At 36.1% G+C, this 13,366-nt stretch overlaps 1 protein-coding gene across 1 annotated transcript; it reads right to left on the reverse strand.

The window, feature by feature from the left end:
• Nucleotides 1–1,867: 1,867 nt before the first annotated feature.
• Nucleotides 1,868–13,366, reverse strand: LOC132053151 (general transcription and DNA repair factor IIH subunit TFB1-1-like). Its single transcript, XM_059445031.1, has 20 exons — nt 13,049–13,366; nt 10,245–10,323; nt 10,092–10,153; nt 9,883–9,943; nt 8,836–8,959; nt 8,536–8,611; nt 8,277–8,369; nt 7,802–7,846; nt 5,932–5,988; nt 5,353–5,508; nt 5,117–5,182; nt 4,695–4,818; nt 4,284–4,340; nt 4,058–4,185; nt 3,778–3,969; nt 3,576–3,689; nt 3,376–3,453; nt 3,233–3,280; nt 2,490–2,558; nt 1,868–2,150 (listed from the first exon to the last, which is right to left on the reverse strand). The coding sequence occupies exons 1-20, from the start codon at nt 13,127–13,129 to the stop codon at nt 2,064–2,066; spliced, it is 1,797 nt and encodes a 598-aa protein (XP_059301014.1). The 5' UTR covers nt 13,130–13,366; the 3' UTR covers nt 1,868–2,063.

Genomic DNA, 13,366 nt, shown 5'->3' on the forward strand with positions numbered 1-13,366 from the left:
AAAACCAAAGAATATGAAAAGGGGAATGTCATCCACTACAGTGGATGATTTTGTAGTCAGTAGATGTTTGAGCCAAATAAAATGTAAAGGTGATCTGATTGTTTAAAAATTTCACCATCTGTAAAAACCAATAAGGGCTCGTTTTTGGATTTAAGTTATAGACATTAATAGGGTAAAACAAAATTACAATATCAGTGAATTTTAACTTGCAATAATAAGTTATCTACCATTTTTATTATATTATAAATTAATGTTCATTAATTATTTTACCTGTTATGTAATAAATGACATTGCCAATACATAAAACTTAACCACTTTTTATAATCGAGAAATATCTGAGGGTCGATACAATCAGAAACAACTAATGGATAATAGGTTATAGGTCCATCCTTCTACCTTTCTTTAACCATAGACTCTTTTTCTCCCTTCCGTAGACTTATAACTGTTCCTCTTATTTCTCAACTATATATATTCCCACTTTTTTTCCCATAATCAAATCAATAACGCCTTTGGCATAATAGCCAGGCAGCATATCTTGGTCCATCGAACAACAGAAAGAAAAACAATTCTTTTTGTGCAAAACATATATATATATTTTTTAATATAAAAAAAGAGGATCCAGATGTGTCTGATTTGCCCTGGTAAGGTTTGCATGTTATGCACATGCTTAATTCTATTGGTCATTGCAATTGGCATATTGTTTGGATTTGGAATTTACAAAGATGGATTTCACAAATTGAAACATACAGTTCATGTTGATGAAGGAAGGCCCTTCTTGGGTTACCATTCTCTTCCATCCTATTATTAGCAACATTTTCTTTCTTTGTTTCTGAACAAATTAAGATTAATTGACCTACAATGTTTTCTTCAATGTAAGAATTATGTTGTTAATTGCTATAATATAATAGGTGTTATATACTTTTTGGAAAGTTCTGTGGTTTACAATTTCAATATTTGGTTGATTAATTTGGCATGCTAGAGATACTACACAAAGTACCATTAAAAGGGGGTGAATGTTAGCTTTCAAGTTTGATTTCTGGAATGCTTTATAATTATTTTATCTATCAAAGTTGATACAGAAATAATTCAAAAACCCATCAAACAATCTATATATGTAAAAAGTGTTTGCGGAGCAACAATAACCCGATCTAAAATTTATCTAACATTGCGGGAGAAATGATTTTTTAGTCCTTTACAAACCTTTTTTTAGTCTCATGACCTTTTTACAAGAGATTTTCATTTTTTACACATACGAGATCTAACAAAAACATATAACAAATCTGAAAATGTCATTTTCTTCAACTTGTAAAGGCCAACAGATTTCATTTCCTCTAACACATTGACTTAACCAACTATGTTATAAATGGTGTCACCATAAGCGGCTACTTGATGTCATTCATAGCTCAAAAAGCCAATCCAAATCTAGAGTGAAACATCCAAAAATAGTCATGCATTATTGAATTGGGATAAGGTGCACATTTATCAATGTATGATCCAGAAATGCTCAATTTTGTTCTCCGTTAAACTTCAAATCGTCTAGTACTTACCCTTGCCATTAATAAAATTTCACCATGAACAAGTGTGCTCCATGTATCTAAATTCTTTGAGAAAAGCTCCATTAGTAGTTTAAAATTACTCTCAGATTGGAGCTTCGTTAAGAGTCGAAGACGAATATTTGACGTTTTCCTAGTAACGACGTAAGATTAATCCAAAAGACTAACAAAAAGCAAAGTTACTGAATTTCAAATAACAACGGTGGTTCAATCATTCAATGTACTTTATACGAGCTATTGAAGATCCAACTCTTCAAGCAAAACAAGGAAAAAATAAGTTCTTCCATAGATCAGCCAAACGAAGATGAAGGGAAAAAGAGACATTTTTTAGAATAACTCAACAATGTTTCATTAGATGTACAATTTCCGTAGGCAGCCAATAGAAACTGTCAAAGATATAAATTATGCTAAGAAAACACTCGAACAAAATTTTGTTAGATGTACATTTGTGTATAGTAACCCCCAGAAAATAAAGCGCTTAAAGACTGGATAAAAAGGGGGAAGAATTGCCTAAACAAATCCATTTGGTCTCTCCCCACCTTTAGCAGATCTCTTCTGTACATCTGCATCGTAATGGGCAAAGGCAGCATCTAAAGCCTGCGCAAAAACGTATTTTTCCATGAGATCCAGTTAAGCCGACATGCAAATCGCTATGCAGTACATGATTCAAAAAGAACTCCTCCATAGTATTTAATTAAAAGAATATTAAGGCATCCATGGGGGGGAATGCCAAAAAGCTAGAAGTCGCGACAAAATAACATTATCGTCTCGAATATCTCAAAGGGGGACTCGAGAAAGAAACAGGACACCTTACAGAACATAAAACGTCTGCATGACATGATTTGAGAATTAAAATTAAGCAAGACTAATATTCATGTATTTTTGCTGCAATGACAGTACTCTCAAACTCTATTATTAATATAGGCAGAAGTTAACCTGAAGCATTGGCTGTACAAGAAGGGAAACTTGATGTCTGATATCCGACTGCACAGATTCCTTGATCTCCTGAAAATCAATCGAAAATTTGAAAACTTAACATCACACAAGAAACAACACCTCAAGTTTAATATGCCTAAAGGTAGTAAGAAATAAAACATTATCAAACTGCACCACCACTTTTTGGGCTTTTCCCCATATCAGTATTGGTAATTCGTTTTCCATGAATTAGTAACTGCTTCCAATCACTTAACTTTTCCTGTTATTACTTGTTACTACATGAAACTTTTTCAAAATATATAGACAATGGGATCATTTATATGTAGATGAAATGATTTCTTAAGAACTTCAAAAGAAAAAAAGTCATATTTGAAAAGATTAATGAAGCATTTAACTAATCTCAAAACCACAACCATCTCAAAACTGTAGACGTTTTCTTATTGCTACAAATGACATTGTTCTATGATGAACTATTTCGTTTCTCAAATTAACCTAAACACCAACCCAAGCTAGCCTAGATAGCACTATTGATTATCTTCTGCTCCACATTATTCACAGAATTTGTACCCAAAGATGAAATAGAATAAATTCACACAACATATTTTCAACACATGCCAAGCTTTGTTTGGTGCATAAGAGATTTATAAAAAAAATATGAAAAAGAAAAAACAAAAACATAAAGAAAAACTGCAAAAGGGAAAAAGGTCCAGAAGTGATATTTATCATTTATAATAGATCATTACCTGCAACTTGGGATATATCTGAGACATTGCATCCTTTAACCTAGACACCTATCAAATGACGCGGATTAAAAAGGCTTAAGGTTGATAAAAGAGGTAGACTAATATAATGTTGATATCTAAAATGTGAAAATTCAATATATTACCTTGGTGTAGAAATATTTTGTCGTTATTGGATAAGATGACCAGAAGTGCTTCAATAATTCCTGAATTGATGTCCAATGCTAGAAGTAACATAAAAATTCTCATTTGTAATGGTTAACAAAATTTAAGAGCTGAAATAATAAAATCTGGACAAGAGATTTCAGATTCAGAGTAAATTAAATCACCCTGTAAGACAACTCACAAGTAATAGTTCATTTTTAGTTGCACTAGGCAACTGATCTAAAACACTCTCATGGGGATTTTTTCCCAGATGATACTTTGTACTTGAGATATTCTGACTAAGCCCGTTGAAAACCTGTTAACAATGATTTATAGTTCAACTTCTCCATTACAATATGATATAATTCGATGATAATTTCCTAAAGTCAAAAAAGTGAAAATACCTTGAGAGCTACTTCTGGACTAATTATAGGTTCAATCAATCCTTGGGAATTTATCTCGGAGATGGAGTCCTTCAAGTAGCAAAAGGCATCTTCTTTGGTCACACTAAATTTCAGCTGTCTTATTCCTGTATCAGCATCTCCCAGAGCCTTTATAGCATTTACTTGCTGAGAATCAAAGTAGTCTCGAGGATCCTGATTTAGGAAACAATCATAAATAAGATAATCCAATGAAATCATGGTTGATGGGAGTACAACTAAACAAAACTGATGAACGCCGAACCTTGATACTTAGCAATGCAACTGGTGGTTCTCGAGGTCCCTGAAGATCCTCAATCTCAGCCACTCGAGAAACTTTGTTCATGCGTTCTCTATATGCATTCTCATCAGACACTTCAGTAGCTAGTTCAGCTGTTCCACCAATGAAATGACTTGTCTAAGCCTTTTTTTTGGGTTTGGAACTAGAATGAGATAAATGGACAACTGTATGAGTAGTAAATGCATTTTACCCTGATTTGTCCTGGTGAATGCTTCAGCAACAGATCTCGTGTCACCCAGCTCAACATCTTCCCAGATTGGTGAGACAATAAGAAGGAAAAATATCAAGTCAAATATCAAATAATAGCAACTTAAAACAAGGCAGCCAGAACCACTAATACATTATGTAAGGTTCTCCTACCCCTTTCCCTCTCCCAACGCTAAGCAGCAACTATCAAGGACATCCACATGGAAGACACATCAATGATGCATAACAAAGAACCAGAAGTGTACATATAAAATCTTATTCATTTTGCACTAAAGTGCCATCATAACAACTTCAGTCTGCTTCACAACTTGTCTCAGACGCAAAAGGGATTTAAGGAACTTACTCAGTTACAGTGGAATGGTGTTATTGATAGAACTTGTTAAAAGAAGCTTACCTATAACTCTTCCTCGAAGAACCACTGCTGCATGCTGATTGAGGTATTGTGAGAAAGATCTTTTGAATGGCTCATACTGTGGTTCTAGAAACTCCTTAATTTCACCCTGAGGTAGCCCATGATCCTATTTTTAACATGGCATATGAAAGATAGGTTAGCCCCAATTCTCTTATAAGGGGTTAGATCAAAGCATGTACAAGAACAGCAGGTCCTATCCACCATTTTATTGCTGTAATTATCTCTGATTTTCTATCCATGGACACATTGATCAACACTTTCTCACCATTCAAGAACCTTCGGGCTTTTTTTAAAAAAGAAAATTATGCTACTTCATTCGACGTAATGGGGAAAAACATGGACAGCAAATCCTTTCTAACAGAGATGATTAAGTTGCATTGCAGAATAAAGTTTTATCGATGTACCAGGAGATGCATGTAATCATCACCTTCATCTGCTTCCATGTCCAGAGTTGGATCCACTCTTCTGATCTGAAAAGAATAAAAATGATGTAAAGACTTCTGGAAGTTCTCCATCCATCCACTCTCAAGGGAAGAGAGAGAGAGAGAGCAAACAGGGAAACAAGAAGACTCAGTGGAAGTCCTTTTAGGATGGATGTCGTTAGAAAACAATGAAAACAGTAAGTATCTGGTGCAAACACCTTCTTCCGAGCTTCAGATGCTAACATATCATCTTGCTTCAAGAAAACTGCAAGCTCCTCATCTTCAGCAGCCTCGGCAGCAGCTGCAACAATGTTTTTTGTACTGTGGAGGTATTCAGCTCTTGAATATTTAGTCCAGAATTCTTTTTCTGACATCTGAGATAGAGAGTAGAAGCAGAATATGCAACATGCAACTAACAAAATTCAGAATTCAAAAGTTCGATTTGACTGATAAAAGTGCAGAATGATTAATTATCACATAACATCATTGCCGTAATAGGTGGCGTTGGGAGTTTGTCAGTATGTTACCACTTCGTAAAGCAGTTAAGATGGAAACCGGAAGATAAATTACAAAAAGAAGCAAAAAAACCTGTCCCACTCCTATATTCAATTGTAATTGAAAAGGGTTTACTTAAAGCTCCAGTAAAAGATGCTTCAATGATCTTAAATTATCCCGACTTTTGTGACAAGCTAAGCATGCATATCTATGTCACCATGCTTGTGTGCATGAAAAGCTCACAAGATAAACAGTTTGAGATCCAAAGAATTGCCTATACTGCTTGCTGACTATCTTTTTACCTTGCCAGGAACAAAGTTCAAATATGCTTGGCGGACAGCTGGTTTCTCCGCAAAAATCTGAAACAGAATTCACCACATGATTAGACGAGATTTACAAATAAAGCAATGCTACATATAAAAGTTACCAATACTTCCTCATTATACAGAACCTTGAAAAAGCTCAGTTGTCAGATCCTGTCATTTAAATTTCATAAACTAGCCTAGAATTACAATCTAACGAACTGGGGGAAGAACATCAGAACTAGAAGAATTAGAAATCCAGCAACTTACAGACGAGAAATAGTAATAGTTTCTTTTTCGCCCAACTTTCTTGTGTGTTAGATTTTGATTACTGAACAGAGTCCAACTACATTCTAGAGCCAATAAGTTCTGGGGGTAGTGGCCTCTGTAGAACAGAACGAGCTGCACATATCGTTCTAGCCGGTAAAAAGAGATTCAAAAAAACTTAGCACTAAAGAAACCAAAGAATGTTAATTTAAGTTTTTGTAGGTAAACGCATAGAACATTTCTGATGTAAATGTCAGAAAATATTTTATTTCCGATAACTGAGAAATCTGCAAAGAGCAGTGGCATGTTTTGAAACTCAGTGGGTAATGGGGCTGACCCTCTACCTTCTCCACTTAAATACCAGGATTCGAACTCATGACGTGTACCTCGCGATAAACACATTATGTGTGTGATCTTACAACTAGACCAAACGCCAAATTTCAAAAGAATTTTTTTAAGGCAGATCAAATTCTTGGAGCTTGTTCAACTTTCCACATGCAAGCCCTGGAAACTGACTTACTGTATTATTAAGTTTCTTTCTCTAATTTTCTGGCTCATAGCATGTACTCAAATTTTGGAACCTCAGATTCTTTCCCTTCTTATAGTGGTCAAGTTATGGCTTTCAATAGTTAGTGTCAAGGAACAGCCTAGAATGCTAGCTCCTCAATGGTTTTGCAATCCTGTTCGGAATGAAAAACAAGTTATGGAAACTCTAACTACAGTAATGCTTTGGAAATTCCATCAGTAGAGCAATTTTAGTAATTGTGATTAAGCCTGAATCGTCCAATGCAATTCTAACCCCAATAGGTAATGCCTGGAAGTTCTCTTTTTTTTAACTCTTCATTTTTTTATTTATGCGACTTTGCCTCTTCAAATTTACAATTCAACTGCTTCTGAAATGGTACTCCGTACTTGGCTCCTAAATGTTTTTGGAAAACATTTCCAAAATCTTAGCAAACTTAATTGGTTAAAAAACTATACCAGTTTTTTGTGAAAACTTTGTTTTGGTCCAACAACAGAAAAGCAACTCAACATCGGCGGCATTTAGATTTGGCTTTAGTGTTTAGTTTTTGAAGGGTTGGTTTTGGAAATGAGCTTGGGAGCATTTCTTGATTATTTCTGAAGCTAAATTATTTTCGAGTCCAAAAAGTATTCTAATTTAACTATTTGTGTTTAAAAATGACATAATCCAAACAAAATCCTAACACGGAATTGTTGCCCAAACACATTCCTAGAATCATATCTTCCCAAAATTAAACCAAAACCAAAACATGGGAAAGCATCATCCTACCTCCACTCTCTGTTGTCATGTACAGTTAGCAGCACCCAGCTCAGTATTGCTATTTTGAATTTTGATGCTCTTGTCTGAGGCTTCTAACCCGATAGTTCCCTCATTTCTCACTATTATATCTCCTCCTAATAAGACATAGTAGCCATTTTTCATAATGAACTAAAAAGAGGAATCATCCCATCCTTGGCCTACGTCATCTATACTGTTAACAAGAACAACATGCATTGCCGGTGACCTTGTTTGAGCTAAATTTCAGCTTCATACTGTTCCATAAGAATAAATGTAACCACTTCATAAAACAGATAATGTTACCTGATGAATAACCTCTGGTGTCAAGTTAAATGTAACTCTGTTCGTCTGAAAAAACAATTGAAAAAAAGCAGATTGTCAAGCTCCAAGGTTAATGGGCACAGAGGTCACCAATTGGAAGGGGAGAAGGAGGGACGAGACTGCAGACCACATTTTTGCCAATACAAGGTTTAAAGCCAAAATTATCTGCATTTTCATCTGCTTCTAGTAATTTATTGGTAAAAGGAGTCACAAGTTTATCTTTAAATTTAAAGAGGTAATTCCATTACTTGATCTGAAAAGGAATCAGAAGTTTATCGCAATACTAAGCACCTTCAAGATGAAGAGAAAAAGAATCTAATTAGAATTCAAGAAAATCACTTTTGCTTAGATATATCTTGGAAAAGTAAACACAGCAGCGTATCAGAAGAAAAGGTAAGCCATGTGTTCGCGCAAGTATGGTGACAACCAGACCAAGGAGAGAAGATTTCCCTCTTACCTGACCATCAGATAATGGTTTTACGCTCCACATGTCATTTTTTAAAGCTACCCGCTGTTTTGGCTTCTTGTTTTCACTCTGCTCCAGCAGCTTCTGCAATTCATTTGCAAGATAAAATACTGTTATGACAACGGTAAGCAGCCGCCAGAAGCTGCTTCGGAAGGATTCCAGGTACAGCTCAAAACTTTTAGCTAGCATAGTGATTTACCAGGTTTATGAAAAATAATTGATTTAACAGGGTCTTTCTCTACCTACTAACCTTCCTAGCAGCCCAAAATTCGGCCTCTGATAGAATACCTTCAATGACCAATTGCCTGTGGAGTTTCTGCAACTCACTGCCATTTACACTTTTTAGTGATATCAACAAGCCGAGAAATAAAAAGGTCAAGATGAAATGCCACTTTTTGGAAAGAATACGAGCAACAATAAATGCAGATTTCAAGTAAAATCATACCAGTTACAGGACAACTTTACAACATTAGCTAGCATCACAGAAAGAGGTTTAGAAAAGGGCCGGCCTTCTGCAAAATTTAACCCAAAAAAAAAAAATTCTATTTACCTATTCTCCTGCAGTAACTTAATCCGACGCCCCATTTCTGTTGCACTGAGCTGTTCATCATGAGGAACAACAGGTTTTTCAGAAGCAGCTTTCCCAGCTTCCATACAAGCCGCAATTGCTGAGGCTGTTCAAGGGCAAAAGATTTGTAAGAACAAAACCCATATGTTAAAAATACCAACTTGGAACGTCCAGTGCAGGGTATCATATAGTAATTGCGTACTCTTTAATAAACTAGCTGGTGGTGAACTAGTAATACAAAAAAACAGTATAAAAATCTTTAAGCCTTTTAAGAGGCCATTCTCTGATTTCGCTATCTTAACCTATAGGCAGCAATGCAAGTTAGGCAACAAAGAATCGCTAAACAGAAAACCAAGACTCTCGTAAAATTTCCGAAAAATCCAACTAGATTTGAAATAACTAATGCCAATTATATACACGTGGAATGGAGCATTTAGGCCGCAATTTATTGTATTCTTCCCTCCTCTGATGAAAGGCTCAAGTTCAGCACCAAGCGAATTCTGCACTTGCACGCAGGAGCAAGGGAAGCACGGAGGAAAGGGTTGCTCAACACCACGAGAAGGCTGGTTTCAGCCTTTCCCTGCCATTTTATATATTGTCTTGCCTCCTCCTTTAAACCAAAAATATACTAAACGACCAATGACCTCATTGAGTTCCAATCAAATCTTTCTGGGCCCAAAAGGAAAGGACTGGATCTTTTAAGGTGTAAGAAACATTATGCTAAAAAGAAAAGCCATCAGTAAGAAAAGGTAAAGAAACAAACTCAAAATCTTACTTCCACGATTGTCAACATGTTGATTGTTGTTATTACTGACTAACCAATCAGACTATTCAAGAACTACAGCTAGTACATGAAAACAAAGAGCCAACGGATTTGATCACACCCCACAAGAAGGAATCAACAACAAGACACCTAAATGTAATGAAGTCCAGTATATTTCAGGTTTTCACATATTTGAAGCAGAATGGTCCACTTGTAGCTGGGTGATGAAACTGATGGATGAGTCAATGAATGTCATGAAGACTAACCAACAAAGTCCCGACACTGGTCACGGTCAGGGAAGCTATCAAACTCAAAAATATATCCACCCTGAAAATGATAGAAATGAACACGGTTAGTTGCAGTACTCAGATCAGTTAGCTGTTTCTAGACTTCACCAGACACAGAAAGAAAACAGTCACACTCTCATGAGAAGGGCTCACAAATAGAATGTTTTTTTGACAATTATAATCCGAACCTGATCTTGTGTAAGATTAAGCAGAGCCTGCTTACTTGAACCCTCCTTGGAAAACTTGTGGCCTGAAAAGAGAGGAGAGAGAGGGGGGGCAGGAGAGATAAGTCAAGTGCTGTGAAGGTAAAAAAAGAAGGACAAAAGCACCTTTAATCACACCTTTAATCAACTTGAACTCCACATTAAGCTTTGCCGCTGATGTTGGGTCATTCGGCATAAAGACAAACCGTTCCTTGGTCTACACACAATAAAAAAGACAAACTAGAAAATCAACAGTTGGTTGCATCAACAACTGTAGTAGAATCTACCATAAAGATCAGATAGAATTTGAAATTCGTAGTTCATACCATCTTAAACATGAATTCTTTATTCCTAAATCCATAACCCCATTAGAAATTGTGTTTTTGTTTCTTTTTTCGGATTAAAACCCCGCCCACCCCCAAAACCCCAAACCAGGAGTAGAACAGTGCCATTTCCCACTTTTGCTCCATCGGTCTCGTACCGGCAAACTAGTCGGGGTCGACTATATGAATGCTTAATATCCATTCTACTCCTTGTTTAATCAGTAAAGAAGAATATGTTAATTCATACAATGAAAAAGACCAACTGTTCTAAGCAATAGTCTGCTGCTGGGTAGAATAAATAGATACCTTGCAATTTTTAGTCACTTGTCCTAGATATTGCTATAAACAAGTTCACCAGTCAATTACCAGACTAGTTACTGTTCTCTCTTTTTTCACCTCTTTCTACAAGCTCAGCATATCAGTAGCACTACTGTTATTGTTATTTGTTCAATCAATCAACTATATCTCAATCCCAAACCAGTTGATGTCAGTCATATGAATCCTCTATACCAGTTCAGCTCTATTTGGGATTAATGTTATTGTTATCCCAAACCAGTTTATGTCAGTCATATGATGCCATACCACTAGGCTATCCCTCTCTCGTAGAAATTGCATTTTTTAATGCAAACACAAACAACAATAATGCCTCAGCCGCACACTAGTTGGGGTCGACTATATGAATGTTTAATATCCATCCTACTCCATTTTCTTATCAGCAAATGAGATTATGTTAATACATACAATGAGGGAGGACCAACTGTTCTAAGCAGTAATCGACTGCTGGGTATAATAAATAGATACCCTTCGCAATTTGTAGTCACTATCATACCACCTATTGGTATAAACATGTTTACCAGTCAATTAACAGACCATTTACTTTTCTCTCCTTTTCCACCTCTTCCTACCAATATCAGTTGCATTACTGTTATTGTTATTTGTTCAATCAATCATCGATGTCTCAATCACAAACCAGTTGATGTCAGTCATATGAATCCTCTATATCAGTTCGGTGAATAGATACCTCTTGCAATTTTTAGTCAATTATCATCCCACATATTGCTATAAACATGTTTACCAGTCAATTACCAAATCATTTACTGTTCTCTCTTTTTCCACCTCTTTCTACCACCCAAGCATATCAGTTGTATTACTGTTATTGTTATTTGTTCAATCAATCGGTCTCGATCCCACACCAGTTTATGTCAGTTATATGAATCATCTATATCAGTTCCGCTCTACTTGGGACTAATGTTATTGTTATTGCCGTTTTTCTTTTTACTTTTTATTCTTATGCTTTGATGAGTATTACTCCGCCCGGTCCAAAATAATTGAGGATTTAGACTCTAAAAGCTAGTCCAAAAAAATTGAGTTAGTCTATCAAGAAGGTATTTTATTCTTTTTCCAAACTTACCCTTGATACATTCTTAATTCAATGGACAAATAAATGCTTGTTATAGTTTAAGACCCCTCTTAATTAAGGGTGTTTTAGTTAATAGTCCTCTTAATTTTTAGGAGTAAGTGAATTCCTTAATCTATGTGCCCAAGCCTAAAACCTCAATTATTTTGGACTGGAGGGAGTACTATAAGTCTATAAGTTGCCGCATTATTTTATATCTTGCTGTTTTGATGTCTCCTTTCTTATAATGCTGAGTTAGTTACACTTCTTTTGAGCCGAGGGGCTTTTAGAAACCGCCTCTCTACCCCCAAAGGTAGGGGTAAGATGTGCGTACATTCTACACTCCCCATACCCCACTTGTGGGATTACACCGAGTATGTTGTTGTTTTGTTGTTTGGCGTAGGAAATAATCATACAGCTCAATCAATCAACTAGGTCTCAATCCCAAATCGGTTTACGTCAAGTCATATGAATCCTCTATATCACTTCGGCTCTACTTAGGTATTAATGTAATAATTCTTTTTCAAATTTGGGAATATGAAAAACGATCATACAAGTCAATCATTAATATCTTGCTATTTTGATGTCCCCTTTCTTATAATGTTGTGTCAATTACTCTTTCTTTCTTTTTTTCTTGATGACAAGGTAACCCGCAGCCGCTACCCGTTGGGTGCACACAGGATAAACCCCGCTCCTGTGTAATAGCCCGCAAACCACACAGGAGAGATAACCCGCACTAGGCAAGCCATGTGAGACGAGCTCGACCCAGAAGGCAAATCCCCTACTGTCGTAGGCAGGGGGTTTCGAACCTGAGACCTCCATTATGGAAGCCCCATGCTCAACCAATTCAGCCACCCTTGCAGGTAGTTACTCTTCTTTTGACCCAAGGGTCTATCAGAAAACAGCCTCTCTACCCCACAAAGGTAGGGTTAAGGTGTGCGTACATTCTACCCTCCCCAGACCCCACTTGTGGGATTACACTGGGTATGTTGTTGTTGTTGTTTGGGCGTATAAAACCATCATACAGCTCAATCAATCAACTAGGTCTCAATCCCAAACCAGTTTATGTCAGTCATATAAATCATCTATATCAGTTCTACTCTAATTTGGATTAATGTTATTGTTTTTGCTTCTTCTTCTTTTTTTCTTTTTTTTGTTTTGGTCAGCACAATCATACAACTCAACATAAGGTACAATTGAATCATCAAAGGAAAGAAAAGTACCAATTTCAAAACGCCAGGTACACCAGGGCCCTTAACTGAAGATTTGTACTTAGCACGCTTAACCACCTTCCCATCGGCCATAATCAAAAGTATTTATCACTAATACATCAATTAACAATACAATTTGGGTAATTACGGATTCTATTGGGATCTAATCGAATAATTTGAATTTTAAAATGAATATTTACCAAAAACTAGGGCTAAATTTTGGATTGAGATACACTGATTTATAAATGGGGAAAATCTAGGGTTCCGATTGATGGAATTTGAATGTATGCATTTTGCTTGTATATATAGAGAGAGAGATTCCTCAATAAG

Source organism: Lycium ferocissimum, chromosome 4 (assembly GCF_029784015.1).
Source record: "Lycium ferocissimum isolate CSIRO_LF1 chromosome 4, AGI_CSIRO_Lferr_CH_V1, whole genome shotgun sequence".
Lineage (NCBI taxonomy): Eukaryota > Viridiplantae > Streptophyta > Magnoliopsida > Solanales > Solanaceae > Lycium > Lycium ferocissimum.